General features: G+C 40.7%; 1 protein-coding gene across 1 annotated transcript; it reads left to right on the forward strand.

The window, feature by feature from the left end:
- The first annotated feature begins 2,616 nt into the window (after positions 1–2,616).
- On the forward strand, positions 2,617–27,255 carry LOC105278692. The gene is given in 22 exon segments (XM_011337995.2): positions 2,617–2,909; positions 2,911–2,959; positions 3,978–4,050; positions 5,339–12,541; positions 13,350–15,542; positions 16,409–16,686; positions 17,567–17,914; positions 17,994–18,317; positions 18,420–18,785; positions 18,881–19,190; positions 19,269–20,335; positions 20,501–23,128; positions 23,242–23,528; positions 23,621–24,170; positions 24,268–24,591; positions 24,684–24,951; positions 25,035–25,378; positions 25,490–25,781; positions 25,878–26,192; positions 26,331–26,611; positions 26,706–27,113; positions 27,220–27,255. Coding segments are annotated over 22 exon segments (18,087 nt in total). The 5' UTR covers positions 2,617–2,766.
- Positions 27,256–27,751: the final 496 nt, after the last annotated feature.

Below are 27,751 nucleotides of genomic sequence, written 5' to 3' on the forward strand. Positions count from 1 at the left end.
CCAGAAGAATAGAGCCGCCTTAGCTATTACACGGTTAAATCGTTGCCTGTGATGTGAGAAATTAATGCACTGTGCTACAGAAAAGTCAGATTTCGACAAATCATGTGAAGTGTTTGTTTCCCCATTGTGCATTGTCCTCTTTTTGGGAAAGAGCTTTCACCGGTAATACCGTAACGACGACATTAACGCGATTCGTCACGTCTGACGTAAGCATCGATGACTTGAACTTCTGTTAAATGCATAACGTGAATTTCAGAAAAATTAAAAATTCGATTCTATAATATGGAAAATATAGATTTTAAAAGAAATTATTTATCTTTTTTTTAAACTTATTTGTTTTATTTAATCTTGATTTCGAGTTTAGCTTTCTTTTGATTAGTTAGCTTCCTTAAATATTTCAGGATTTCTTCGTCAATTATATATTTTCGTGCATCATAGATATATACTCCTATTGTTTATGATCCATGATATGTAATGTCGCCTACTATTGAAAGTGAGATTGAAATCATGTATTCTACATTGGTCGACGACTGGGTTACCTTGATATCCATGTCACTCTCGTAAGACAGTTAAAACTTACGACACATATCGTCAGAGCACGGACACCCACCGAATACATGATTTTATAAAGTATATATACATACGAGTATAGTATAAAATATATAGCTACATAACAAAAGTTTTATCATTTTAAATAATTGAAAAATTTAGTATATATTTTATAAAAATTTTATATATATATATATATATAAAAGGGTAAATCCTAATTAGTAATTAAGTTTGACGTTATATTATATTAGTTACTAAATTTTTCAATTATTTAAAATGATAAAACTTTTGTATATTATATATATATATATATTATATATATATGTATAACGGATCTAATAAGAATAAAGATGGATCACGCAATTTATACATATATGTATACAGGATGTCTGACATAAAGCGAAAAACCTCTCGGCCACAGGTAGATCTCGTCAAACTGAATTAAAAAGTCCTGTACCATTTTGCAAACAACCACGTAAAATTTCGAGTAATTAAGTAAAGAAAGTTCGCTAATTCAGCGGACGCAATTGGCAGCGAGGAAAGAAGGCATGAATGACGTAAAAACCGGCTAGCTGCGCGCGCGACACGAGCGTATTTCTTAGAAGAACGCGAGAGCAGCGAGTATCGGATTACAGCGGCAGGCGAGACGAGCGTGGACAATAATTTCTCAGCGTCTCATTCAAGCGCTCGGGTTGCCGAGAAAGTGTTGTCCACGCGTCGTCTCGCCTGCCGCTGTAATCCGATACTCGCTGTTATCGCATCGCGCACGCGGCTAGTCGTTTTTTACGTCATTCATGCCTATTTCCCTCGCTGCCGATCGCGTCCGCTGAATTAGCGAACTTTCTTTACTTAATTACTCGAAATTTTACGTGGTTGTTTGCAAAATGGTACATGACTTTTTAATTCAGTTTGACGAGATCTATCTGTGGGCGAGAGGTTTTTCGCCTTATATCAGACACCCTGTATAAACATATATTTATTATATAAAATTTTATTTTATATAATATTTTATATATAATATTTTTATTTATTGTTTTAACGAATTTTAAATCATCGAGAACTCTAGGCAATATGCCAATTAACAATATAAATAGCACAGAACTCCTCGGGAAAGAAAAAGTTTTAATGGCTAGAACTTTTTCATTTATTGTTTTAACGAATTTTAAATCATCGAGAACTCTAGGCAATATGCCAAATAGCAATATAAATAGCACAGAACTCCTCGGAAAAGAAAAAAATTTTAATGACTAGTATAATAAAATTTATGTATATTATATAAATATATGTGAATTGCATGAATAAAGATTCATCTTTACACTATAAAGCTGCAATCACAACAAACGGAAGCAATCAAGTGCATTTATGGATTTGTAACGGATTTACTGCGGAAAGTTGATGACCCTACTTATCATCATGGAATTTCGTTGGCGCAATATCCACTTATCGCTTATTAAACGAGCCTCGCCGATTACCCAAGTGCAATCATTATTTTTATGATGAAAAAACAATCTTTTGGACATTAGCTGCTGATTCCTGGCCGCATAACATGAATGGACGAATTGTTCTTACGAAACGGCCGTAATACCCAAGGGATTTCTCCTCTCGCGAATCACGCAAGAAAATGGGCTCAAGGTAGCCCGCGCCTATGCAACCGTGATTATGCAGCTACATACGTGGAAGTCCATCGTCAGGTGCGCTCGGCTATCTCTCTTACTTAATGATTGTATTCTTAAATAACATAAACCAGAGCTAAGGTATTTGTGCGAGTGCAACGAACACTATGCGAATATTGTGCGTAAGTTATGCAATTCGAGATTAGCAGAAACAGCCAGTAACTACATATTACATTATTTTTTGGTATATTCATGTTATTTCAATTTATGTTTATCTGTTTTGAGCAATGTACCATTTTCTTATAAATATTAGATTGTAATAAAAGTTCGTAGCATTGTTAAATATAGGTGAAACGCGTGAAAGTTTGTAATAATTAAATTATAATTAAATAATAATGCGTTGTTACAATGGAATTACTGTAAAGATGTTAACGGAACAAACCAGCGCATGTGTGGTTGAATAAAATAAAAATAAACATTTATACATGTATGTAATAATAATATTTGAATTTCACTAATTAAAAAGCGCTATGAACTTTAGTATAATCGCGGTGCATTTAACAATGCAATTCAAAGCGCGTTAAAATATCGAATACACGCGTTGATGTATTCCAAACACGAATTTTTCACGCATGCAGATACGTCTACGATCCAATTGTTGGGTAACATGACGCGACCGGTTCGTCGGGGGCCACAAAACGGCCCGATTGGCCGCAGGCCAGACGCGGGAAAGAAGGGCGACGCGAAGTCGACCAGCTGACCCAATGTGTCCGGACGAGACTGACCTCGAACCATGGGTACACCGGTCCCGATTGCTACGGTACTGAGAAATGTCCACCGTTGAATAACCGGATGTCACCTGCTCCGGTCGTTTCGCGAGTTCAACGTCATTGGACCACATCGGAAAGATGCAACCACCGACATTCGCATGCAACCAACTTGCGAATGAAGCAAAACGATGAAACTAAACAAAAAATCGATAATCACTAAATCGATTGAGATACAAAACGTTTCTGGACACGTGTGTCAAAAGGTTTCAAAATCTATTTACTGTACACGTAACGAAGTAAATATATATCATTAGCTTTTTTTCTCTGTGTCCTTTAGTTCTGCCGTCGCGATATAATTAGATTACAGCACAATGTTATCATAGAAAAGCACGCAAGATTGTCCGTCCAGATATATCGCACGTATAACGTAGTCACGTGCGCATGCAAGTGTACGGGCGCTCACGTGCACGTGAACGAAGAAAATGCGAAGTGGAGATATTTCTCGCGAGAAAAGGAGTCGGTCAGATAACTGTACATCGTGGCCTGCGGACGACATCTTTGGTGTCGCCGACGTCTGGCGTCCTTTTCAGGTCCATTCCTATAGACACACTTGTTTTTAGGCGCGCGTCCTCTGTCTTCTCCACTTTTCTTACTAGGTTCTCCTTCTTCCTTTTTGAATCGCAAGTAGACGCAGAATTAAATCCGCGAAATTTCCGGACAAGCTTCGATTAGCATTTTCGTGATGATGCTAAAAAAAGATTATCATTAAAATACAAATGCAATTTTGCAAGTAAAATCCAGAGAAGTGGATATGACGACACACGTATGACGCATAGCAATTATTTTACCAAGAAGTGTGATGACCAAATGAAGCTTCTACTATTATGAACATCCTTCGATAATTTCCTTTCACCACCCACTGTTTCCTCTGCGTTGAACGCGTCAAAGCAACCTTGTACTGTGCGCCTATGTATCGCGCGCGCGCGCGTGTATGCAAATCGAGTATATTAAATTAAACTGAGCAATGACATACATATGCTAAAAGCATCTCTTTCCTTTTCTTTCAGATGAAGCTTTATCAAATGTTAGAGCTTCCAGGATACAGAGGGACCTAGAGGGTAAGTCTCCACAAGACTCATGTAACGTGCCTAACAAGTGTATATTAGTCGTGACACATTTGCGACACCTGAATCACACTGATCACATAGATAAGGATCGCACTCAAAAACTGAATCGTACGATGCTTCTACGCTTAGATTTCACATCTTTTTTTACAAGGTTTGAGTGCAATCCTGCAATATCGAACGAAGTCTTTCTGCTTTACTCTTTGTCTCTGCTCTCTAACTTACTTCTTCTCATGATATACTATTCCGCGTCTCAGATATTCATGTGCGTGTTGACGCGAGGTGCGGCCGTGTAAATAAGTTTCTCAAAAGCGCAAAGTACTTTCCTATCGCTAAAAGACTGTGATATATATATGTGTCATTTCGTTTCTAGAGGGGTAATTGGGTTTTTAGATCTATCGTATGAATGACTGCGAAGTGTTCTTCCCCAGAAAATGAAAATTCATCACTGCACAAAAAATATGTCTTTTGAACAAAGAAATAATAATTGTTTTGTTACTTCAACTCTTGTACGTATGAGTGTATAATATTATTTTAGGTAACAATCATTTTCTCCCTTACATAGAATCGTTCAGTGATTTTTGAATTTTCAAAGCTCAGGGGTTGTACATAAGCAAACAATAGTTAAACGCGTTTCTTTCTTCTCCTCTCGTACGCATGCTAATTTCTCTCATTCTCTGTTCAAAGGGAACAGTATCTTTCGAAAAGTAGAGTAATGATTGCAAATTATGCGAATTAAGGGTACGGCGGATAGTATTACAACAGGTGTCCTAGGTTACGAAAGAAGAAGGCTCGTCTACTAAGATCGTCTATCTCTTTTTTTCTGTTTCTGTTACTGCTCCCGTCTGCTCCCCCGCCTTCAACTCTTCTCAACAACTGGATGCCGTCTGCCTCCAACGTCCGTCCGCCACTCCGTCTCTCCGACGACCTACATAACAATAAAAAATAACTATAATATATATGACGCGAATCATCTTATCGATGCAAACAAACGCCGATGCATGTACTCGGTCTGACGATTGTGACATGGACTCTCGAATTCGGTTGAAACGTGGCTGAACAAATTGAATTCGTCATATACGTCTCGTATTAAATGAACTGTAAAATTTTTACAACTCCGTCTTTTACTCTGTCGATATACTTGCTTCCTGACCTTTATTTGCTTGCGATGATCTCATTAATAAATCATCGACGCGCGGGCATCCCGTTATTCTGTGTTGTTGTAACATCATGTTGTCTGTTACTCCTGTTACACTCTTCATTCTTAAATTTGGCTCTTCAGGAGTGACTACAGTCCTCTTGGTTTCGGCACGCCCTGGAAAGTCCGTACCTCCCGTTGGATTACTGACAAAAACTGCACGAACATTCGTGCAGGACGGTGCGAGCACCGAATTCGCCACTCAGGTTCTTGGCACGACCCTAGACAATGGTCGTCTCTACGCGAGAATTCTATCCACATCCAGCAGAGTATTCTACGATAAAGAGCCGAGTCCAGATCCATCAAGTCCCTATGTTGTTTATCCCTCAAGAGCACCAGAAGATGATTGGCGGCTCAGAGTGGCTCTTGATAATGCGCCGATCAGAGCCATAGAAGAGCTAGAAGCGCCGAGCGATGCGGAATCAAGCGACTCGGAGAAACAGAAAGAAACGGGAAATACCTCGAAACTGGACGAATTGTCCAGAGAAAATGATATATTCAGCAAGAGAGAGCTAAATGTTGATGCGCAACGATTCAAACCGGCAAAGGTTCGACCAGCCGATAATCTACCCACTTACACCGTCAAGCACGAGTACGTATCGAGCAGCTTCGATTCCTTTGACGATGCGCAATCCAAAAGCTTTAGGCCACGAGTGCCGAAGATCTTCAAGCCACAGCTAAGACCTGTGCCACAAAAGAAGCCGGACACGAAGCCTCTTGCTACGGTGACTTATCATGGTTTTGCGGACTTCACGACTACGGTTGGCGACACTGTTATCGTCTTTTCGCCAAGCACATCGCCGGCACCAGTGGGACGCCCGGCTACTACGATCAAAGGCGACGCCACACTTCGACCAGACGACGGCGTGGCAGTACTGAAGATTCGGCCTACGACCGTCATGGAACAAGCAAGAACTGATTTACCCTACAAAGGAGGCCAGAAGCATGAAGACCAACTTTTGAGTGCTATCAACCGTGCTAATATCCAACCTAGCGTTACCGAAGACGTCGAGGTTGAATCCTCCAAGATGTCCACAGAACCGTTATTGATGATACCTGACGTTGAAACGGGATCGTTAAAGCCAACAGGTCTTTTAAAAGTTGTTGATTCAACAACATCATTAGATGGCACTACAACTCATTACAAGAGTCATATTTATGGCACTTATATTGGCACCAATTACGCGCAAATCATTCACACGTCGTCAAACGTGTACTTTTTCCCAGATGAAGCCACCGTAACGTACGGAGCTGACGACACTACAGTAGAATACGGCACAACAGGAACGGAATCTGACCAGGACACTACTGTTGAAGCATTACCTTCTACCACACCGACGACAATCACAACCAGTGAGGAAACACCATTTGAAATGAATGAACTCACTACTCCACTAAAAGGTACGACAGACAGCGTTTTGACGACTTTGAAGGACATATTGGAAAGTGCGAGGAGAGTGTTAGGAACGACGGAGTCAATGATGCCAACTTTGGACGATGAAATTCCTAATGATATCGTACCAGGCGACCCTCAAGGTCGCAGTATTAAAGGCGGCTCTTCTCAAAATGGTCTCCGACCTATCGAACACAAATTACATGAAGGGAAAGCGACGCTGGCCACTAGATTATTACCTTCTACCGTCTACAAAACGTTTACATATTTCACAACTTTCTTTATTCCTAATGGCAATGATCAGACTACGACCTCGATACGTTCTCGAGAAGTAGTCTCTTCCGAAGTAACCTTTTTAACAGAATTGATTCGTCCTAGTGCGACCGACTCGATCCGTTCTACTGCTTCTTTGCCATCAGATACGACGCAAAAAACACCAAATCTGTCCAGTGAAATGGAAGAGGAGCAAACTACTAAGCAAGATGAGGAAATAGAGCTCATTTTCAAGACTCTGTACACAACGTATACATATCTAACAACCTTCTTCCAAGAAAATACATCAAGCGTATCTAGTCGACAAGTTGTCGAGACTAACGTAATCACGCAGACTATTGGACCGAATGGCGTTTCCGCCGTTGTTGCTGGTCTTTTCGAAAAGGATGACTCCACTTTAATATCACCAACAACGATATCGCAGAATGTTTTACCATCTATAACAAATGCTCGAACTCCTGAGTATTTTAACAAAGGTACCGAGCCAATTAATGAGGACGAAACGACAGAAAAAAATCCAACTACTTTCCAGCAGCAGGACACTACGACAGGAAACGAAAATGTTCCAACGGAATCTATCACAACCATCGATGATTTTGAGACATCCGATGGATGGATCACTGATTTAGAACCGAGCCCCACTCCAGCTATGGCGAGTGAAGCGATAAAAGAACAAATTAAGACTTATTACACGACTTACACATACTTTACTACGATTTTTGTGGATGATGAAACAGAAATTGAGACGCGAACCGAGGTCTTCACTAACGTTGTTACAGAAACTATTACACCTACAAACGTTCAATCAATTCCGCAGGAAACAACTCAAGCAGCAACATCGAAATCTGAATCTGCTGTTCCTCCAGAAATCTTAGCTTATCTAGAGGCTCTTCAACGTCAGAAATCTCAGGAAGAGGCTCTCTCATTGGCAAAGAAAGTTCAGCAAGCAAATGCTCAAACAACGCAAAATGATAAATCTGTTACTTCGATTGAAAGCATCACCGAGCCAACGACAGAAATGCCTACTACCTGGGAAGATCAACCTACTACCGAGCGCTTATTCCGCAATTTCCAAGTTGGCGCACAAGTTACGCCCAATCCTCCGACTGATGTGGAAGTATTGGGTTCTATGATTACGGACGTTGTGTCGTCTTCCAGTTCTGGTGGTGGTACAGTTCTCGATGTGGACAAGAGAAATATAGTTCCCGAAGATCAAGAATTATCAGAGTCTAACAATCACGAAGTAGAGCCAGCGCCGACATTACTTTTGCAGACTAGTTATACCACTTTTACGTATTTCACGACGATGTACAAAGGCGATCAAACGAATGTCGCCAGTCGTTTGGAAACAGTTACAAATGTTGTCACGGAAACTTTAAAACCGTCTCCAGTGGCACCGGTTCCAACTAGTACGCTGCCCGTGACATATTTCACGACCTTTACTTATTGGACGACATTCTATAAAGGTGGTGATATCATAACAACCAGCCGCGAGGAAACGGTTAGCAACGTCGTTACGCCAGGAGTATCACCCACGCCAACGGTGGAACTTGGTGTAATAATGACTTATACACCAACTCTGAATCCACCTGAGGAGGATACTCCGATAAACGAAAAAGAATCTAAAGTCACGGCAGATAACGAAGTTACACCTTTAGGCAGCGGTGTATCTGAAGAACCTGTCACCGACAATGCAGACATTCTATCTAAAGGAATCATAACCGGCTCTTATAATCAGAGTTCCATAAATGCTTCAGCAATTTCGCCCGAACCTGTAACCTTTTATACTACATTCACTTACTTCACTACATCCTACATTGGAAACGAGACAATTTTGAATAGCAGATTGGAAACAGTAACTAGTGTATCGACACCAGATGTTACGACGCAACAGGCAACCGGCCGAGCGATTGATGGGCCTGTGTATCCGTCAATTCAGACACTGGGTACCGACGACAAGACAATTGTGGCTTCCAAAACAGAAGCTCCGAAAACAGGTTTAATTTCTACGATACACTCAAGCGAGGTGCACGATGATACTACAACTCATTACACGACGGATGTGTACGGTACTTACATAGATGGATATTATGCACAAGTGGTGAAGAGCTCGACAACGATAGAGACACCACCGTTACCGTCCTTGACAGCTACTCCGGTTCTTCCTACGGGTGTTTTGTCCTTAAATAAAGGAAGCGTAATAGATGCCGATGAAGTTACTACAGTTTACTTTACGACTATGCAAATTGGTACTCTTCTGAATGGGATTTATGCTAAAGTGATCGAGAGTACATCGAGTACTAAAATAGACGAAGAGAAAAAAGCGAGTATCGTACCACTTCAAGGTCATCGGACTGGCCTAGTGCGTCTGATTCAAGGCCAAATTGAAAATAACGAAACTACCACGTTTTATCAATCAAAAGTTATCGGCACCAGCATCGAGGGCAGATATGCTCAAATAATCGAAAGTACTTCTAGCTATTTTGTATCAAGTCCCACAAGTATTGCACCGACTTCTACTTTATCTCCAAGCCAATCAACGAATATCCCGGAAATTTCACCTTTCCCTGCTGTCATCCAATCTTCTCTGTCCGAGGAGCCTACAACAGCTCATGAGGAAGACGAAGACTCCGAACAGAATGAGGAAGACGATGAAGAAGGTGAAGAGGGCGAAGACCAAAGTTCTAAAAAGAAATCACGGTTGACATTTTCGACTAGAAAGAGAACTTTCACGCCAGTAATTAGACCGTTTGCCTCCAGAAATAGACCGACTTTCAATCCGAAACGTAAAGGCGCGCAAGCTGCAACGACCATTACTCGAACGGATATAACTCCTACAATAACTGCTACTTTAGCTGGTAAGGGTAACAGATTTGCGTCGTCACGAGGTCGTGTCACTTCGCCTATTGGGCCATATTCTTCGACATTAACTCCATCAAGTTCTAGAAGATTCCCGGGTAGACGGGGAACCGCCACCTCGAGTTCATACAGCTCGGCATTTGCAACGGGTAGTACTCGAGGTAGAGGGCAGCCTAGAATAACTCCTTCGTCTGTATTTCAAAGTAACAGACGCGGCCCTACATCAATAAGAGGATCTTCCGTTAGAGCTGCAGTTCGCTCTTCAAGCTCTGCATTTCCTGGCGTTTCTTCGAGATACCGAGCAGGTATCCGACCGTCATCAACGTTATTAAGGGGACAACCTACTGTTAGGCACGACGATCAAGAAAATGACGCTAATGAATTTACTACAACTACGCTTTTCACGGATGAAACACCGTTCACGGAATATTTCGATGGTGAAACTGTTACTACTCCTTTGCAAACTACGACAGAATCGTCCAGAAGATCCACGAATCCATTATTAAGATTCCGTAGACCTATTAATTTAAACAATAATGGCAGATCAGTAACTACTCCAAGACCACCGGCAACTACAACGCCGAGACGATCGGGTAATTTAAATAGACCAAGTGCGCCGACAGTTCCTAGAGCGAACAGTGGACGAACAAACGCTAGAGCGACTCCTCCAGTGTCTACACGAAGTCGACCAAGTAATACAGGCCTCTTTCCACCGCGCGGATTTCTTGGTAGAAAGCAAGAAGTAACTACTGAGGAACCGATTGATTCAAATGAGGAACACGAAGGCGAGGATGACGGAATCTTCGAAGGCGAGGCCGTTGAAGAAATATCGGATAACGATTACGAAGGCTCGGAACATGAGGACAGAAGGTCAAATGTGAATCGTCGTTCTGGGAAAGCTACTGGACCCGTTGTACAAATTAGACCTTTTGGATTCAGAACAAGAAGAGTTCGTCGTCAAGCTAGTCAATTGAGAACGTACAGCAGTCGCTTTCGTAGACCCACTCAACCTACTGCAAGTGAGAGATCTGATTCGTTGGATGCTTTAGCGAGTAAAGAAGATAGCGCAAAGTCAGCATCAAAGCCTCTCGCACGATATAATAATCGTGCACGGAGCTTAACACCACAACAAAAATCTCCAGATCAAATATCAGCAGAAACAACAGAGTTGGCGAATCAGCAGAGCAAATCTAGAACAAGATCAAAACAGTCGAATGGAAATAGAAACGGATCTGTCCGAATAAAGCCATCACCAACTTCAGGCAACGGCAGACAATTTACACTGCGGGAAAAGGATTCCTCTTCAAATAGATACAAAAGGCCAACTTCTGGTCCGAGAACAAATGGCAGAGCTACGAATAAACCAACTGAGAACGGAAGAGTAAGACCACCAAGACTACGAAACGGATCAAAATCTCCAACTGAATCTCCAAATTCTCGAAGAGTACCACCCTCTCGCGCGACTTCAAGATCAAATGGAAGAAATGGAAACAGAAGAACACCTACGAGAGGTAGAGGGTCTCATGAGGACATCCGAGAATCGCCTACAGTATATCCGAATTTCGATGGCACCATAACCGTGACACATTATGTACCCACAGAAGTCACGATTCCCGTGGTGAATAACGGTATTACGGAACATCGAAATATCATAACGGCACAACCCAGTACTGAGGTCCTTGGGCCTTCTCAATATAGCACAGTAACAGCAGGAGATGGCAAGCCGCTCGTTGTGATCGTTAGCGAAGTGACAGGCACTAATGTTCAAGGCCAGACTGAAGTTACACGATTTTTGCTTCACGAAACACCTACCACTCGCATCTCGCACACCCTCACGAGTCTTGCCGGTCGCCGCGTCTCTCAATCAGTAATTGTACCTACAACAGTATATTCCGTGGAGAATATAGTTTCCACAGTACAACCTTCCTTGCCCGGCAATGCTCCCCTTGCCAATATTCTTCTGTCGCAATTACTATTGGGTCAGTTAGGGCCGAATCCTCTGCTGCAACCTCAAGCCACACCTACCACGCAATATAATACACGCACCACGTCCTACGTCACTACAATAACGAAACACCAGAGCACTGTCATTCCTCTGACTTTCCGCGGGAAGGAGATTCTGACGACCCTGGTCGATTCCTCGACCAACGTCGTTACCGCGACGGAATTCATAACGGACACCGTTGTGGTAACTCCAACAGTCGCAATACCAGCGGCCAACTTAAATTCCCTTTTGTTATTGCTTCAACAACCTCAGCCGCAGCCGCAGAACTCCAATCCGTTATTGGATCCTTTGTTCGCGGCTGCTCCGTTTACACAGAGCAACACTTTACCGGGAGAAGTCGAAAGAAGACACCAACCAGCTGATTCCGATTATAGACATGACAGTTATGAGTATTCCGAGGAGGAATATGAAGTGGAGGAATATCAGAAGCCTTCCAGACGCAGTGGACGTGGTAAGCCGAATGACAAAAAGAAGGAGTCCAAGGCCTCCGCGGCTTCCAAGGCAGAGTCCAGCGTGGTGACGCTTTATGTTTCCGGTCGCAGACCCGGGGAGTTTAGCACTGTCCTGAGTACTGTAAAAGTCGGCGATTCCGCCAGCACGTCCAGAAGACGAAGAGATGTTTTAGAAGCAGCTGTCGAAGTCCGACCTTCCATAGCGCCGTCGTTGCACGCCAGAGAAGAGGCCGTTGCCATTTTGACAGGAAGTGAAGATTCTATCGACGCACATGCACCAACACAAAGTCTTGAGAGCGTAGTGGGTGACGTCGGACGGCACATTTCCACATCCATTTATACCTAACTTTTTATCCTTCCGTGAACATTCCTTTCTGCTCCTCATCTTCTTTCCTTTTGTCCTTATATTATAAATCCATAAATTTATCAAAACCTACTTAGAATTTCGTCTGAGGCTAACCGCCTTTTCTTAATCTCTTCCATTCGGAGAGCGTCGGTTCAGCTTCTTCGGATACATTATAGCAGTAAAAAAACGAGCAATGTCGATATAAATCGATGTCGCTACGTATGTAATATAGACAATTTCGAGACTGCCAAAATCCCTTTCCTCAAAGTTGCACGAAGAAAGATTATGGGTAATTCGGCAATTTCGGCTAAAACGGGAGTCATCCGCGAGGGTGACTATCTCGTGTCTGTTTTATTCAGTTTGCTCTTTCCCAATCTCTCTCGACTCTCTTATATCCTTCTAAAAGCTTCCTTTTCGAGCGTCGTCCCACATTTCCTTCTACTAACACAACCTCGATTTGCCGCCGCACGCGCGCCCACACGACAAAACCAGACATGATACTCTTTCGTCTCGCCGACAACATTACAACAGTCGTGCGCCCGCTGTTTAATACTACTAAAATGCAAGTGTATAAGGCAAAATCCCACACACTCGAATGAACATACAAAAACGAACATAAGACGGCAACGTAATTTAACTTTGATCAATTAACGCATCATGAAAGCAATCCTTGAAAATGGCTTAATCATTACACTCTGCTTGATCATATAGACTTTGATACGGATAGCGGAGTAAACTTAAGTACGAGATGGATTATGTGTTTAAAGAGACAAGTGGAAACGTCGCCTTTGCAGGTGATTTCTACGATGAGTCGGTGCAATATGGAAACACGAACATCGAACGCGAGAGGGAAGGCATCCTTAACGTATGGTCCACAAACGAGGATGATATAAATATAAGAAAAGCTAACGTGGATAATAACGAAAAATCTCTCGAAGAGACACCACGAAAACGTGTCAGAATTCGAGTGCCCGTGGTGCGTAGTAGAGATGCTAAGCAACACAAGCTTACAGTTGTTAGGCGCAGACCTGTAACACCTTATACAAAGAATCTTGCGTACGCGTCTGCCACGCACGCACCACGAAGAATCGTAGTAACTCGTGTCAGGACTCTTGGATCGGACCAATCGATCTATCCAACTGACATTCCAGACTTGCAGAATTATCAGTCTTCCAGCGGAAGGCATAAAGTGACCATAACTAGACGCAGAAAACTCCAGTCCAAATTGATACCGTCAACTTCATCGAAGCATAAGATTAGAGTAACTAGAAAGAAATTAGTTGCGGTGCGACCAATAACACCGACGCCGACTTTTGCCATTATTACTACTGGATTTTTCACCGTAGCTTCTTCCAAGTATGATGACGAATATTCAGATGAAGAAGAGAAAGATGAAGTTATTAAAGACAGAGATTCTGCAATCACTACGCCCAGTCTTGAAGAAACGCCAAATCTTATTGATAATAAACCGGAAGAGAGAGCGAGTTTCGTATCAGTGGGAGGTGGCTTCACTGCTTTACCTGAAGAAAGCATGTCGAACACACCAGTGATCATTACTGATAATTTCTTTTTCCCTGCGTCCGATGAGGAAGATGACAGGGATGATGAAGAATACGAACATGATTATCCTGACACGACTACCACGACTGAAAATATCGATGATAGTTTAATGAAAGATGAGCAATATCCCAAAATAATTTCTTCTAAAGACGAAGATAATATTGTATCTAATAAAAGCGATGTTGAAATGCTGACAAAGATTGATGATATTGCCGTAACGACAAAACCAATCTATCAAATTACGTCAGAAAAATCACCTGATGAACAAGCAGTGAGAACAACTCAAGAATTCGATGTTACATCGACAAACATAACGGAATCAATCGATACTGTTTTAGGCGACAACAACGCTACTACCAAGACATTAACTAAACTTGATACATTAAATAAAGATTTAACAACTACTATGCCTGTTTCTATCGAAGAAGATGATGACAATAAATTTACAACAAAAGAATACACTACTATGGCCAGTTTTGAAGAGCAAAGTACTTTCAAGGATGATACTACTACGTTGAATGTGCCAGACGGACTAACCGAATCTATAAGACATCTTGATGAAGAAAACACTACAACAGACGATGCAATGGCAACATACATCCCTGTCACTGAGATGACAACACTTGATATAAAAAATAAAGATCAAAACTTGAGCAAAACCGTTGAAGACTCGACAGAACGCAGCACGATTACGCAAGCAACCAGCGAAATCCCAGAAGAGATGTTGACAGTACAACCCATACAACTAGATAGCAAAGCTGATTCTAACTCGACTTCGACTTCTGCAGTCGAAACAGTCCCTTCACCCGATTCTACAATTACGCCAAGATACCAGAGTGTTATACCACTCGAGGCTACGAAATCATCAGTGCATGATACCGATACGACAGATCATCTTGATTCGTACATACCCAGCGTGATACCGTTGAGCGTGAATTACACTCATGAGAAATCGTCAGTCTCCGAAACTTCCGTACTCGAGACAATTCCCGTGACAAAAATCACCACCAAGATCGCGTCACCCACGCCAGAAGAGATCGAGGCCGGACTTGCGGATGATCTTTACTTGTCACTGTCCCGCCTCGATTTCCCCGAGATCTTGCCATCTAAACCGGCCACGATCGACTTAATGACCGAGTCCATGACAAATCTCGCGTTGGAACCTAGTACAGTAAGCGTTTATTATACTGAAACAGTAGTGACATCGACGCGATTAAGGACGTATACGTACGTAGTGACGCAACTTAACGGACTGGAAACTAAAGTGACATCGTCGACGACCGTACGACCGAGAGTGACGACACTTACGCTGACGGTGCCCATCACAGTGACTGTGACTCCTACCGTGGAGTCGTCAGCCAACGTCATATCGTCTGTGTATAGTCCAGTACCCGCTGCCGGTGAGTAGCCCTTTTTCCATCTGACACCTCTCTCTTGCGACGATTGCACCATTCACCAAAGATGATATACAAATTTTTTTAATTTTTGTACACGATATACAATAACTATAAAATGAATATATGATTAAATATAATAAAAATTATTTAAAAATTATTATTGAGCATCCCCTAAAAGACAATAAATAAATGCGAAAATAGCCAGTTCAGCGATGTGAACGTATTTGGTGTATGTATGTGATCGTTATGTAACATAATCCTTAGACTAATAAACTTTTTTCGCTATAGATTTCCTGACTTTACGTGAATTCGGTTAGACTTGTACGAAACGGACTATTGAACTGTATAAATGCTCTGTTAATTGGCTTTTGGTATTCTAAATTTTGTTGTACATTATACCCTGTATGAAATGTACATAATGTATATGACAAAATGACTTTGTACATATCTAAATTTACGTTTTTTCTTTTAATTATTATATAGATATACATTACTACGCATGCACATATATATGTGTATGTGTATGTGTATGTATGAAGTGTAATTTCAATAATTTGAACATATCTCTGTAAAAAGACTGTTGTACAATTAATAATGTATAATTTAAACGTTATAAAAATACTTTCTTTTAATTCTCTCTGCATATTAATGTAGGTATTATATTTAATAATTGGATTATATAATGTGAATGATATGTAAGCTTAATTTTCTGATAGCATTTTTTACAATATTAGGTAGAATGTATACATACAAGATCTGGTTTTTAAAAAGTTTCCAAAAAATAGTCAAATGAAATCCTTATTGCGAAGCGACTCTGTTTATAGACGCAACATGTTGTGAAATTGCTGCTAATGACATTATAATAATAGCAGAGTATGAAGCAAAAGATGAGGAAGAAGGACGCAGATTCAATCTAGCGACCCGCGTAATGTCAAACGGTGTGGAAGTTATCGTAGCTGGGCCCACTCCGGCTCTACGATGGGAGAATTCGAATCCTCAACCTACCCTCACCTTGTCAGACGCGGTGGTCATGCTCCTCCCGCAGGATAAACCAAACGAGTTTGTCACGAAGACTTGCACAACAACTTTCACGTATCTCAGCACGATCACTAAAGATGGGACGACTACCGTCTCTACAGAGCAGCAGGTGCTTATGCAAATACATCTACATACATATTTACAATTAAAATATATCGAAGTATATCCTCTTTTGTCATTATAATTTATGAATATTGAAAAATGACAAAATTAAGGAATTTTTCGTAATTACTTAATAGTATGTCAATTGAAAGAATTGCATGATGTAGCTCTAAAATGCGAACATACAATCGAAATCTAAAGAAGTTATGTATCTGAAATTTAACTCGGATGAGTTCTAAGTTGAGGCCACCTAATATACAGCGGCGTGCGGGAAAACCTAACGGAATGATGAAAGAAAAAATTTTCAATGGCTAGAACTTTTTCATTTCTAAATTTACGGTATTTTCAATAGCAGAGAACTCTAGGCAATATAAAAAATAATGATATCATCAACTCAGAACTCCTCTGAGAAGAAAAAAGTTTTTAACTCGAGAACTTTTTCATTTCTGAATTTACGGTATTTTCAATAACAGAGAACTCCAGGAAATATAAAAAAGAATGATATCATCAACTCAGAACTCCTCTGAGAAGAAAAGAGTTTTTAACTCGAGAACTTTTTCATTTCTGAATTTACGGTATTTTCAATAACAGAGAACTCTAGGCAATATAAAAAAGAATGATATCATCAACTCAGAACTCCTCTGAGAAGAAAAGAATTTTAAACTCGAGAACTTAAATTAAATATAAAAATATATTTAAAAAATCTACGGTGTTTAAATAGTTCATTAAAGAAATATAGATAGTTCTAAACCGCGAAAAAGACAATCTAAACAAAAAGATTTTAACAACTGTATTATTTTCACTTCAAATACAATAAAAATATTTTAGAGCCAAGTTTTGTAAGATGCTCTGCATTCCATAATAATTTTTTAATCATTTTCTCTTAGGTGGTGGCAAACACAGCGACAGAAGAACGACATAGAAAACCTGGGTCTGAAACGGCAGCCGTGACTTTGGAGGCATCTCCAACTTTGCGTACTGAAGTATTTAAAACAACTTACACGTATCTGACTTTGAACACAGATCACCGGGATGTAAATGACGCCTTAGAAAGTAGCACGAAAGTCATAACAAACACGGTTACTGCACCGCAGCATTACCTAGACATGATTCTTGAACCATCAGAAGCACCGCAGCCGGAAACTAATACATACCTCAGTACTAGAGTGCTGGAAAAGACATTTATAGAAGAAGGTCGAACGAAAATAGAAACGGTCAGCGACACAATTACTCAGGTTCTTTGTTTTTTCATAAATTTTCACATAAATCAGTATCTGTTGCGATGCTATTTTCCTTTTTAATTTTTTTTTCTAGTTAATAGTAACAGAATCAGCACCTCCGCCACGACCGACCAGCGTCACGACTACCTTGACTGCCTTGGACAACACCGACGGTAGTGTAACGGATACAACGAAAACCTATTACATCACGTATACGTACTTCAACACCTTTTTGGAAAAAGGAAGTACAGTGATTCGTACGAACGTAGCCACATCAACTGACGTAGTACTGGAGAAAGTGCCGGTACGAAAAACAACCATGAAAACTGCTCCAATCAATGCTACTCCAGAACCCATACAGATCTTCGCTACTAAAACGTACCTTACTACCTTCACTTACTTTACGACATTACTACAGGTATTTACAGAGTATAAGAGATATAAAATTTCCAAAAATTAATAAAATTTCCAAAAAATTAATAGAAAATATTACATATATTTAAAATTTCTTTTTCATTAGGCTGGTCCAGACGGCGAAACATCAACAACCGTAACGTCTCGTTCGCATATCGTTGAAAATGTCGTGACCGAATCGATAGCTCCAAGTTTATTAGATGCCGGTTACATGAATGCTTTGTTGACAACCGCACACCATTCAGATCCGGTGAAAAATGTCGTCACTGGCTCAACGATCATCTTTTTTGATGAAGAAGATCAAATTGATCCAACCGCGACTACGAATCTGGAAACTTCGGAAACATCCTCCTTTACGGAAATGAAAAAACACGAGACAAGCTCCATGAGCACAACGGCTGCAGCATCATCGGCGATTTTGTCAGAAAATATTGGTGCTGATGTAAAGCCATCAGATTTAATTAATAAGCAGGTATTATTTAACGGTTTTTTAATAAATTAAAAAATCATCAGCATTTCTTCTAATGGAAAATATTCATCAAATTATCGGCTATATTAATTAAACAGGATAACAATGGTACGACATTATTGGCAAGCAATGAACAAAACAAACAACCCAATCCTCAATCCGGAGACGATCTTCAAGTTAGCAATCTTCTTAATTTGGGTTCCTTGGGAATTAATAGCTTGTCTGCCCTGGGCCCAGTTATCACGGCGATGGCTGGATTATTACAAGGAAAAACTGCAGCTAGTCGCAGAAACGATACTGCACCTCTCACAGACGCCCAAGAAGTCACAACGCAAAGATCTCCAATTTACATACCCGTTGCAGAATTCGCTGATGGTGATATAGAAACCGCAGAAAGTCAACATATTGGTAACTTTCTTTAGATTATTAATGTTTTACTTATTGTATTTCTGGATTACTACATTATTACATAGTTGCTCGTTTCAGCTGCCCATCTGGCAAATCTCAATCATAATTATATTGCCGAGACACGCCACAAAGTTGCCAGTAGTCTTGCCGATGGTATACCGATATCTCCGGGTGAAGTGATCACTGCAAATAGTGACGTTATTATAGGAAAGCCGGGAAAAATGGCGCCGAGGCCACCACAAACATTTTTGAAAGATGAAAAACATATCGGCATGAAACCTCCACCATTACCAGTACCAAATATTCCAGTACATCCTGTCTTGGAAGTCCTAGAAAATGATCGCGATACTCAACCGCAAGCCGCGCAAGGTCCACAGATACAGATCTTGCCGGCGCATCAGATTTATGAAGAACATTTAAATGTGCCAGTTTCCATTCCTCTTGATATAGATCATGCACTTTCTAAGAAACCTCAAAAATTGTTCCCTGTCCAATCGTCACCGCCCAAAAGAATTGTATCCAAGCAAGATATTTTAGAAAATGACCCCTTGCTAAAGCCACCTGATAGACCAAATGTGGAACAATATGCAAATCCCAATGTGAACCATAAAATTCCAGAATGGAATCCAGAAAAATATAGAAGGCCATGGAGCGCTAAGGATCCCTTAACACCTCCTTTGCCACCCGTAAGATATTTTTTTTAAATAAGAACTTTTTTTCTTTGTATTATAAACCGTGAAGTGCAGCAATACATGATAATTTCTTTCAAGATTCATCCAGAACAACCAATTGAAAAACCTCGTCCAACTACATTGCTTGTGGAAGAACAAAAACGGCCGCCGTGGGCACAAAAAGATCCTTTATTGCCAGATAGTTCTATCGTCATTCAGGAGTCAGAATCGAAACCTATTTTTACTGAACCAATAGTTCATCAAATACCACATGTCATTGACAGATCGACTGGACAACCTTTGTTAGTTAATATACAACCAAGTCAAGTAGCTAACGTTGTGATTCCTCAAGGTGGAACACAAGCTCTGATTTTTGGAGACACCAACGAGCCTCATATAAGTGGTCAATATTTCGATGATCCATCACCTTATCCAGAACCAGAAGTTGGGCCAGGTTTCGTTGGCATTCAAAAGGTACAAAACTTTTTATGTAAAATAGATGCTTTAATGTTAGTTGAATTACTATATAAAATATTGTTAAATTTTGTAGTAATAAATAACGTGTAATAATACAAATTATTAAATAAAAAACATAGAAAATAATAGAATATATCATAATAATTATATATATACTTATAGGTCGAAGATTTACCACAATATTCAAGCGAGAAAAATCCAGCTGATTTTATGCTTCCACCGTCACCACCTATCAACTTTAAGCCTGGTGCTCCGAAACCGAGTTTCTCCAATCGCCCACACGCTACTCTACTGTCGTCCGTACGCGTTGATTACGGAAGACCGCAAGAAGTACAAGAAACACCTTTATTGCGACCTGATAAAAGACCATCAGAGGTTCACTTAATCAAACGTCCTGATGGATCTGAAAGTTCTAGTCAAGGTCACGTACATACGGAAATCCTTGTGCACCATAAACCGGAGACAATAAACGGTCGACCACAGTCTCATCCATCTGTTCATTCTCATTCTATTCAACCATCAGTGCATGGTCATTTCCTAGATGGTCAAAATCCAGAACAAGCTCCACCTAGACGTGTAGAAGTTTCCACACCAGCTGAAATTCCACATCGATACATATTGCCTGGCAAACCAGATTCTGGAAACGAAATAACATTGGGAACTAACTGGAAATCTGATAAGAAGCCAAACAGATTCGCAATAAATAGTCGTCCGAGGCCGCGACCCATATCAAGCCCGACGACCAAACGTCCCCTGGATAGACATGTCGTTGTAGAACGACCTACTGGTTATCCTCTGGTCAGGAAACCAACCTATCCTGGACCACAGAGGCCTCCGATAAAAACACAAAACATTTTTGCATTACCACATCGCCCACCAATTAGTCAATCTCATCAAGAGTCTACTAGAGTACCGCCTAAATTGTTCATTCAGATAGATCCTCAAAATAGACCACCATACATTTATTCTGACAAAATAAGCGTGAGTAATATTCCAGTACCAAATACGCCAACTGAACAGAACGATTACGTGCCAACTGGAGCAATAGAATATCACAATCCTTTACATCTAAATCCGATATCAGAAGAAAACAAACATTCTCACGTACCCTCTACGAAACCGCAATATACATCATCAGAAGATAATTCCGAAAAGTGGCAAACCAATACGCAGTCTGAACAGACATTGTTGGATTCCGACATTGGTGCTTCGGAGTATGTAAATTATCAGAATAATTATAAACAAGGAAATAAGAAACAGGAGACTAATAATCAGGGCAAGAATGCTACGATAAATACTGCGTATTCTCAAGATAATAATCAAACCTTAAAATTACAAACTCCGTATGGAACAGTCGTTTCCATCAATGCGATTATGGGCAAACCGCTAGAAGTACAGCAAGCGGAAATCGATGGAAAAATATTACTCCAAAAACCTTACGATGCTGACCCTTATAACACGAGACCTTACGACTTGCCTATACTACAAGGCAAGCCGTTTGGAGTATACAATGTACACGTGGACTCTGTCACACCTTATGGCTATAAACGAAAAGAAGATAAGCCCATTCATGACATAGTTCACGGAATTCATGTTTCTGATAATGGAAATATAAATCCAACATCAAAAACGCAAGTCGGATATACCACAGCATCAAATTCGCTCAAACACGATGATACTATGGATCTGAAACCACCAGCAATCACACCTCAATTTGCTACTGAAATAGATAAATTAGAAAGACCGTATCACAGGCCGATTAGGCCTGATTCAAGACCCGTATTGTATCGCAAACCGGAAATAGTGACAAAGCCGCCTATTAAATTAGAAGTTAGACCCGATTACACCGTGAAACGTCCAGAAAATATTAAACCGAATACTGCAGAAACTTTCATTAATCAAACATTGGACCACAAAATAAAAGTAAATCATGATCTTCACGATTGGAATGTAGATGTAATAACGTCGGACATTCTAAAATCCCAACAAAAATTGTCAACGGGGCACTCATCCCAGTCTACTAAGATTAACGTGGAAATAACTAAGAATAAGAACAGCACCGCATCTCGTCCGACAACAATCGGAAGCAATCGTCCGGGCATTATTCGGCCGGAACATGGAACATTTGGAACAAGAGTGCATCCAGAATATCCGCATATCTTGACAAAACCAAAGCCTCAAGTGCCGAAACCAGTAATCGTTTCGAGTGGTTCCACGGGATTGGAAACACATAACCGTCCGAACATAAAGTTTTCTATGCCAGTCGAGGCCATAGGTGAGGAAGTGGACAGTAAGACGCAAACTGAAAGGCCGCCCAGCATGTTAATTATAAAGAACAATCTGTCGCATAATAAGAAGAATAATGAAACTCTAAACACAGCGTATCAAACGAATTTCGCATCTTCAGAGTCTCAAAATAAGCAAGATGAAATCAAGAGAAGACCAATTAATATCAAGGAGATGAACGTTCCCTCCAGAGATATGATGCCACCACCTTTGAATGTAGGGCCCAACCAATCGAACAAAGATGAGCAAGGAGGACTTAAACCTCCTCCGCCGCCGTCGAGCGATGTATTTGGACTATCTCCGCCGCCAGTAGATATCACTACTACTCATATACCGATAGAAGATAGATTCGCTTTGATAACGACCAGCGAATCAGGCCTGAAGCCACCAAAATATATACCTCTAAAAGAATCGACAACGGTTGCACCACCTCTGCCTAACATGGTTCCACCCAGTCCGAGACCGTCACTCACTAGGCCTTTCCTTGTAGAATTGCTATCGCAGGTGAGATACATTAAATGCATTTGAATACATTAAAAATCTTCAAAGTTTATAAAACATTTATCTTTAAAATTAAATACGTATAGAAAATTTAATAATATTTGGTTACGTTTTAGGATATTCTGCCACCACCACCGGTATTAACAACAACGAAACCACTTGAAATAGCTACCGTAAGACCAGCTGTCGCGGTTTCTGGTTCCATACAGATAGCCACCGCTGTCGCTACGTCTCATATTCCAGTTGTCCACGATATTGAGTCCAAGATACCAATTATTCACGGCACCGTTGATCTTCCAGTCGTAGTTGATGTTCCTGAAATTCTCAGACCTGCAGAGACGCAAATGACAGAACACGTTAGCATTTATACTGTGCGACCTTTCGACACAAGACCTGTATCTAAGTACGTAAATTAGCCTTAACAAATATCACAGTTTTAATTTTTCTATTATAGCATGAATAAATGAATCATTAATAATATAATATATTTTTTAGAATTGCGATTCAAGCAACATCAATATCGTTAACAAATATGGTAATACCGACAAAATTGAAACCGCCTCAAGTGGAGCATATTCAACCGACTAAATCGTCAGTAATTATTGGTCACGATTCAACGAAATCGTATGTGTTGAGCATTCCTCCAAATCCCGTAAAGCGGCCTGAGCATCCAATATATTTGGAATCTAGCTACGAGAGCATTTCACCATCGACGAGACTGGAACCCACCGAGTCTTTAACATTCATTGGCACGAATCAGAAGAAACAAGAATACTCAACTGCATCAAATGTCGAAATGACTGAAAAGTCCCAAGTAATTAAATACAACGTGATAAACACGACAGCAAACACAGAATCATCTATAATAGCTACCAGAGTCGATAGTTCAATCACTAAAGTGACCAGCACGTTAATGTCGGATAACAGGATGCGTCTTAAAACAAGTGATTCAGCCACACAGATGACGAAAGACATTGCAGACACTACAGTTAGTGCCATTCCTAAAAATGAATCCAGCACTGCCATACGTATGAAGCCAAAAGAGGTATGAGCATCTCTTGATGCGTGAAGCTTATGTTGTTTCTTCGCTTGTTACTTTTCGAAGAATTTTATTAATGATGCTTTAACATTTTGCAAACTAGGTGACTCGATTTAAGACATTGACTGTAACGAGAACAAAAACATCAGTGTTGGGTTCGCCACCAACAACGAGAACGCTTTTGCTCACGCACACGATGACCACGACAACGGTGGAAACTGTGACAGAAACATTATTGCGTCCGACGAGCGTCGTGTCTACAGTGACTTCGACGATCTTGCAATCGATCGTTACAAGGATACCTTCGTCGTATGATAACGTCATGGATAATGATTCCATATTCGTCGTAATGAGTGATCAGAAACCACCTGCGCCTGGAGCGGAAGAGGTATAAGCTCAACATATATATACAATGATTTTACTAAGCGTACTTTTTTCGAGCCACAAATTCTTTAGCCAGTTTTACGCTAATTTCTTCTTAACAAAAGTATTGAGGAAAGTCATCATTTATTGCAATAGACATATTATTTATTGGAATTTTAGGTGGAGGCTGAATACGGAGAGGAAGTATCTCGTGACGAACAGGATCCAACGGGCAATGAAATTCATAGAGTATTGGCGGGTGGAGTATTGGGAGCGCCAGTAGTGCCTCTCACACCTGTTGCAAATCAGTGCACACCGGAATGTAAATCATCTAAGTCTGAGATGTGCGCCGAAGTAGAAACTGAGATGAGATGTATATGCCGGCCAGGATTTGCGAGAATGTTCCCAGATCGTCCTTGCAAGCGTATGTTCACAAATACATTTATGTATTCTTTAGCACATGCAGTGAACAATTTAGTTTTTGCATTAACATGTAATAATTTTTAGCGACTTATACGTACACTCTACGAGTTGGTTTGGATCGTATTGGGCATGAATTAGTGACGTATGAAGGTGTCTTAAACGATTCTACATCAGCAGTATACAAACGTTTGGCAGTTCCAACGAAGGATGCCTTAGATAGAACCTTAATGCAGAGTGACTTAAGGGATGTATACAGAGGACTTAAGATCGCTGGATTCTTCCCAAATCCCACAAAAGTCGAGTTTCATGTACAACTTAGCGATAACGCTAACGAGACCAGACTGAAGGAAGTCCTTCGTAAATATTTAGTTGGAAGCAATTACAGCCTAGGTGGTACGGAGGTGTATGCCTCGAAAAATCTTGACTTGGTTAGTTAATTTTGAGATGAGTAAATTAATAACGTAATAATTAATAACCAAAATTTCAATGTTTGTTAATAAATTATGAGCTTATAACATTGAATTTTGAATATAATTTAGATTGAAGCTGTCGACTTCGACGAGTGTGCTTCCAAAGAAAATGGTCCGCATCACGATTGTTCGCCTCACGCGGCATGTTTCAACTTACGAGGATCTTACCAATGTTCTTGTAGAGAAGGATGGGCCGATTTGTCAGAAAATCCAGCGTATCCGGGAAGAGTATGTTCTCAAGCTCCATTAGGATGCACTGGCTGCAATAATAAAGGTCATTGTGTTACCAATTCTCTCGGTCAAGAAGTATGCGAATGCTTCCCTTGGCATAGCGGCCAACGTTGCCAAGTTAATCTGAAAGGTACAGTATTGTCTATTAAATAAGGCAATTTTAAATATATGTAGAAAATGGAAAGCTAAATAATTGGATTGAACGAATTTTTCTGTATTTTTACAGTTTTGCTGATAGCTCTGGTAACAGCCGGTGCAATTTTGTTGGGTCTTTTGGCAATCTGTGTGGGTATGTCGTGTTTCCGTCGTCCGGGACGTGGCCAAAAGACCGGCGACAGACGAGCAATGATCCCAGGTACAGGTGGTGATACCAGCAGTGAAGGTAGCGTCACTGATTTGGCAATACCCCATCATGTACCACACATTTTACCACCGCCACCGCAAATGATCGCACCGCTGCCGCCGAACAAACGACCAGTTCGTAAGATCAACGCAAAACCTCGTCATCCACCCAGAAAAACTACTATGGTACCTGCAGCAGGTACGTTCTGTTACTCTTTCTCTTGTCACATTCCCTTATACTCGTAATTCTTTAAAACACGTTGATTATGAGTATAACATATCTTGGACAAAAATTCACAAATGTAATATCAATATAACAAGCCCAATCTACCCGCAGTGATACCAGTTAACGATGATCAGCGCGATCGCTCCTTAACAGTCATGATCCCGCGTGCAAAATATCGATCGGCACCGCAATCACCACAAAATTACAAAGCTGGTATGAGCACGTTCGCCGCCGAAGAGCACAAACTCATAAGTTACCTTGATAATGGCGCGAGCTCGCCGGCTAATAGAAAACAGAGTATATCTAGCACGAAGGATTGTAAAGAAGCTGATTTGCAAGGATCAAGAAATCCGGCGACGCCCACGGGTGCCCTCGTAAGCGCCGGTTTTCAGGTTGGCTTTTATCAAGAGACTTTGAATTTCATCATTTATTTAATAAACAAATTTACATAAAATTATATATTTTTGAATTTCAATTATTTAACAGGTATCAGCGACGGTGACCCATACTGCAGATGCTGAATCCACCTTGGCACGCTCTTGCGGTGAAACTACTGTGGAAACAGCAACGAAGGTATTGAGAAGCGCAGATCTTCAAGTTGATCTGGACTCGACTCTGGCTCGCTCATGCGGCGAAACCACCATACAGGCTCCGACAAAGCTTCTCAGATTAGACTTGGGCGAGGCTGGCTCCACTTTGGCAAGATCTTGCGGCGAAACGACGATCCAACCGCCGACGAAAGTCGCTGCTGTGCGAAGAAACAGCGTCAAAGACGCCAGAGATAACAGGGACATCAGGGATAGCGCCAGCGAAGGTCACACCATGGCTGAACGAGATTTAGGCAGTACATTGAGACTTCCGGCACAGCATCCGCCACTATACAGTCCGGATAGGGTAAGACGATTTATATCTTTGGTTGAGTAATGTCTTCTAAGATAGAAAAGATTAATATCCCGTTGAAAAATTGCCATTGGTTATTATTAATTGACGCTTTCTACAGACTAGCGATCGGGAATCCAACTTCGATTCGCTCTAAACGCTCAAACGAGAACGAGTCACGACCTTTGAGAAGATTAATCGCGAACGAAGCCGCTGGACGGTGTCCTCCGTAGATTTATGATTGATCTGTTATAATCTGCCATTATCAAAACACGCAAAAGACATTATAATTTCATCTTATTTATTAATCGTGGTCGCTATACCTTTTACGTATTCCTTCGGCACTGTTACGATATATTTATTTGTCTAACGCGGTTATTATTGATTTTATCTATATAGTGCCGAAGTTTATCAAATTTACTAAAATTCTCATTAGCAGAATTTTTGAAATCCCGAAGTAATCAAGCAAACCATCTCAGATTAAATTCTTGTGCGTAATTGCTTTCTAAAGAGGGAAATAAGCGCGCGTGACTCAACCCCGTGCCAAAATACAACCAATGAAATAGAGAAGGATCCTCGAGGAAACTCTTTCTTGCCTTCCTACATATCGTTTTCACGAGATCGAGCAACATATCGCTGCAGATGATTGAAAT

Source organism: Ooceraea biroi, chromosome 3 (genome assembly GCF_003672135.1).
Source record: "Ooceraea biroi isolate clonal line C1 chromosome 3, Obir_v5.4, whole genome shotgun sequence".
NCBI lineage: Eukaryota > Metazoa > Arthropoda > Insecta > Hymenoptera > Formicidae > Ooceraea > Ooceraea biroi.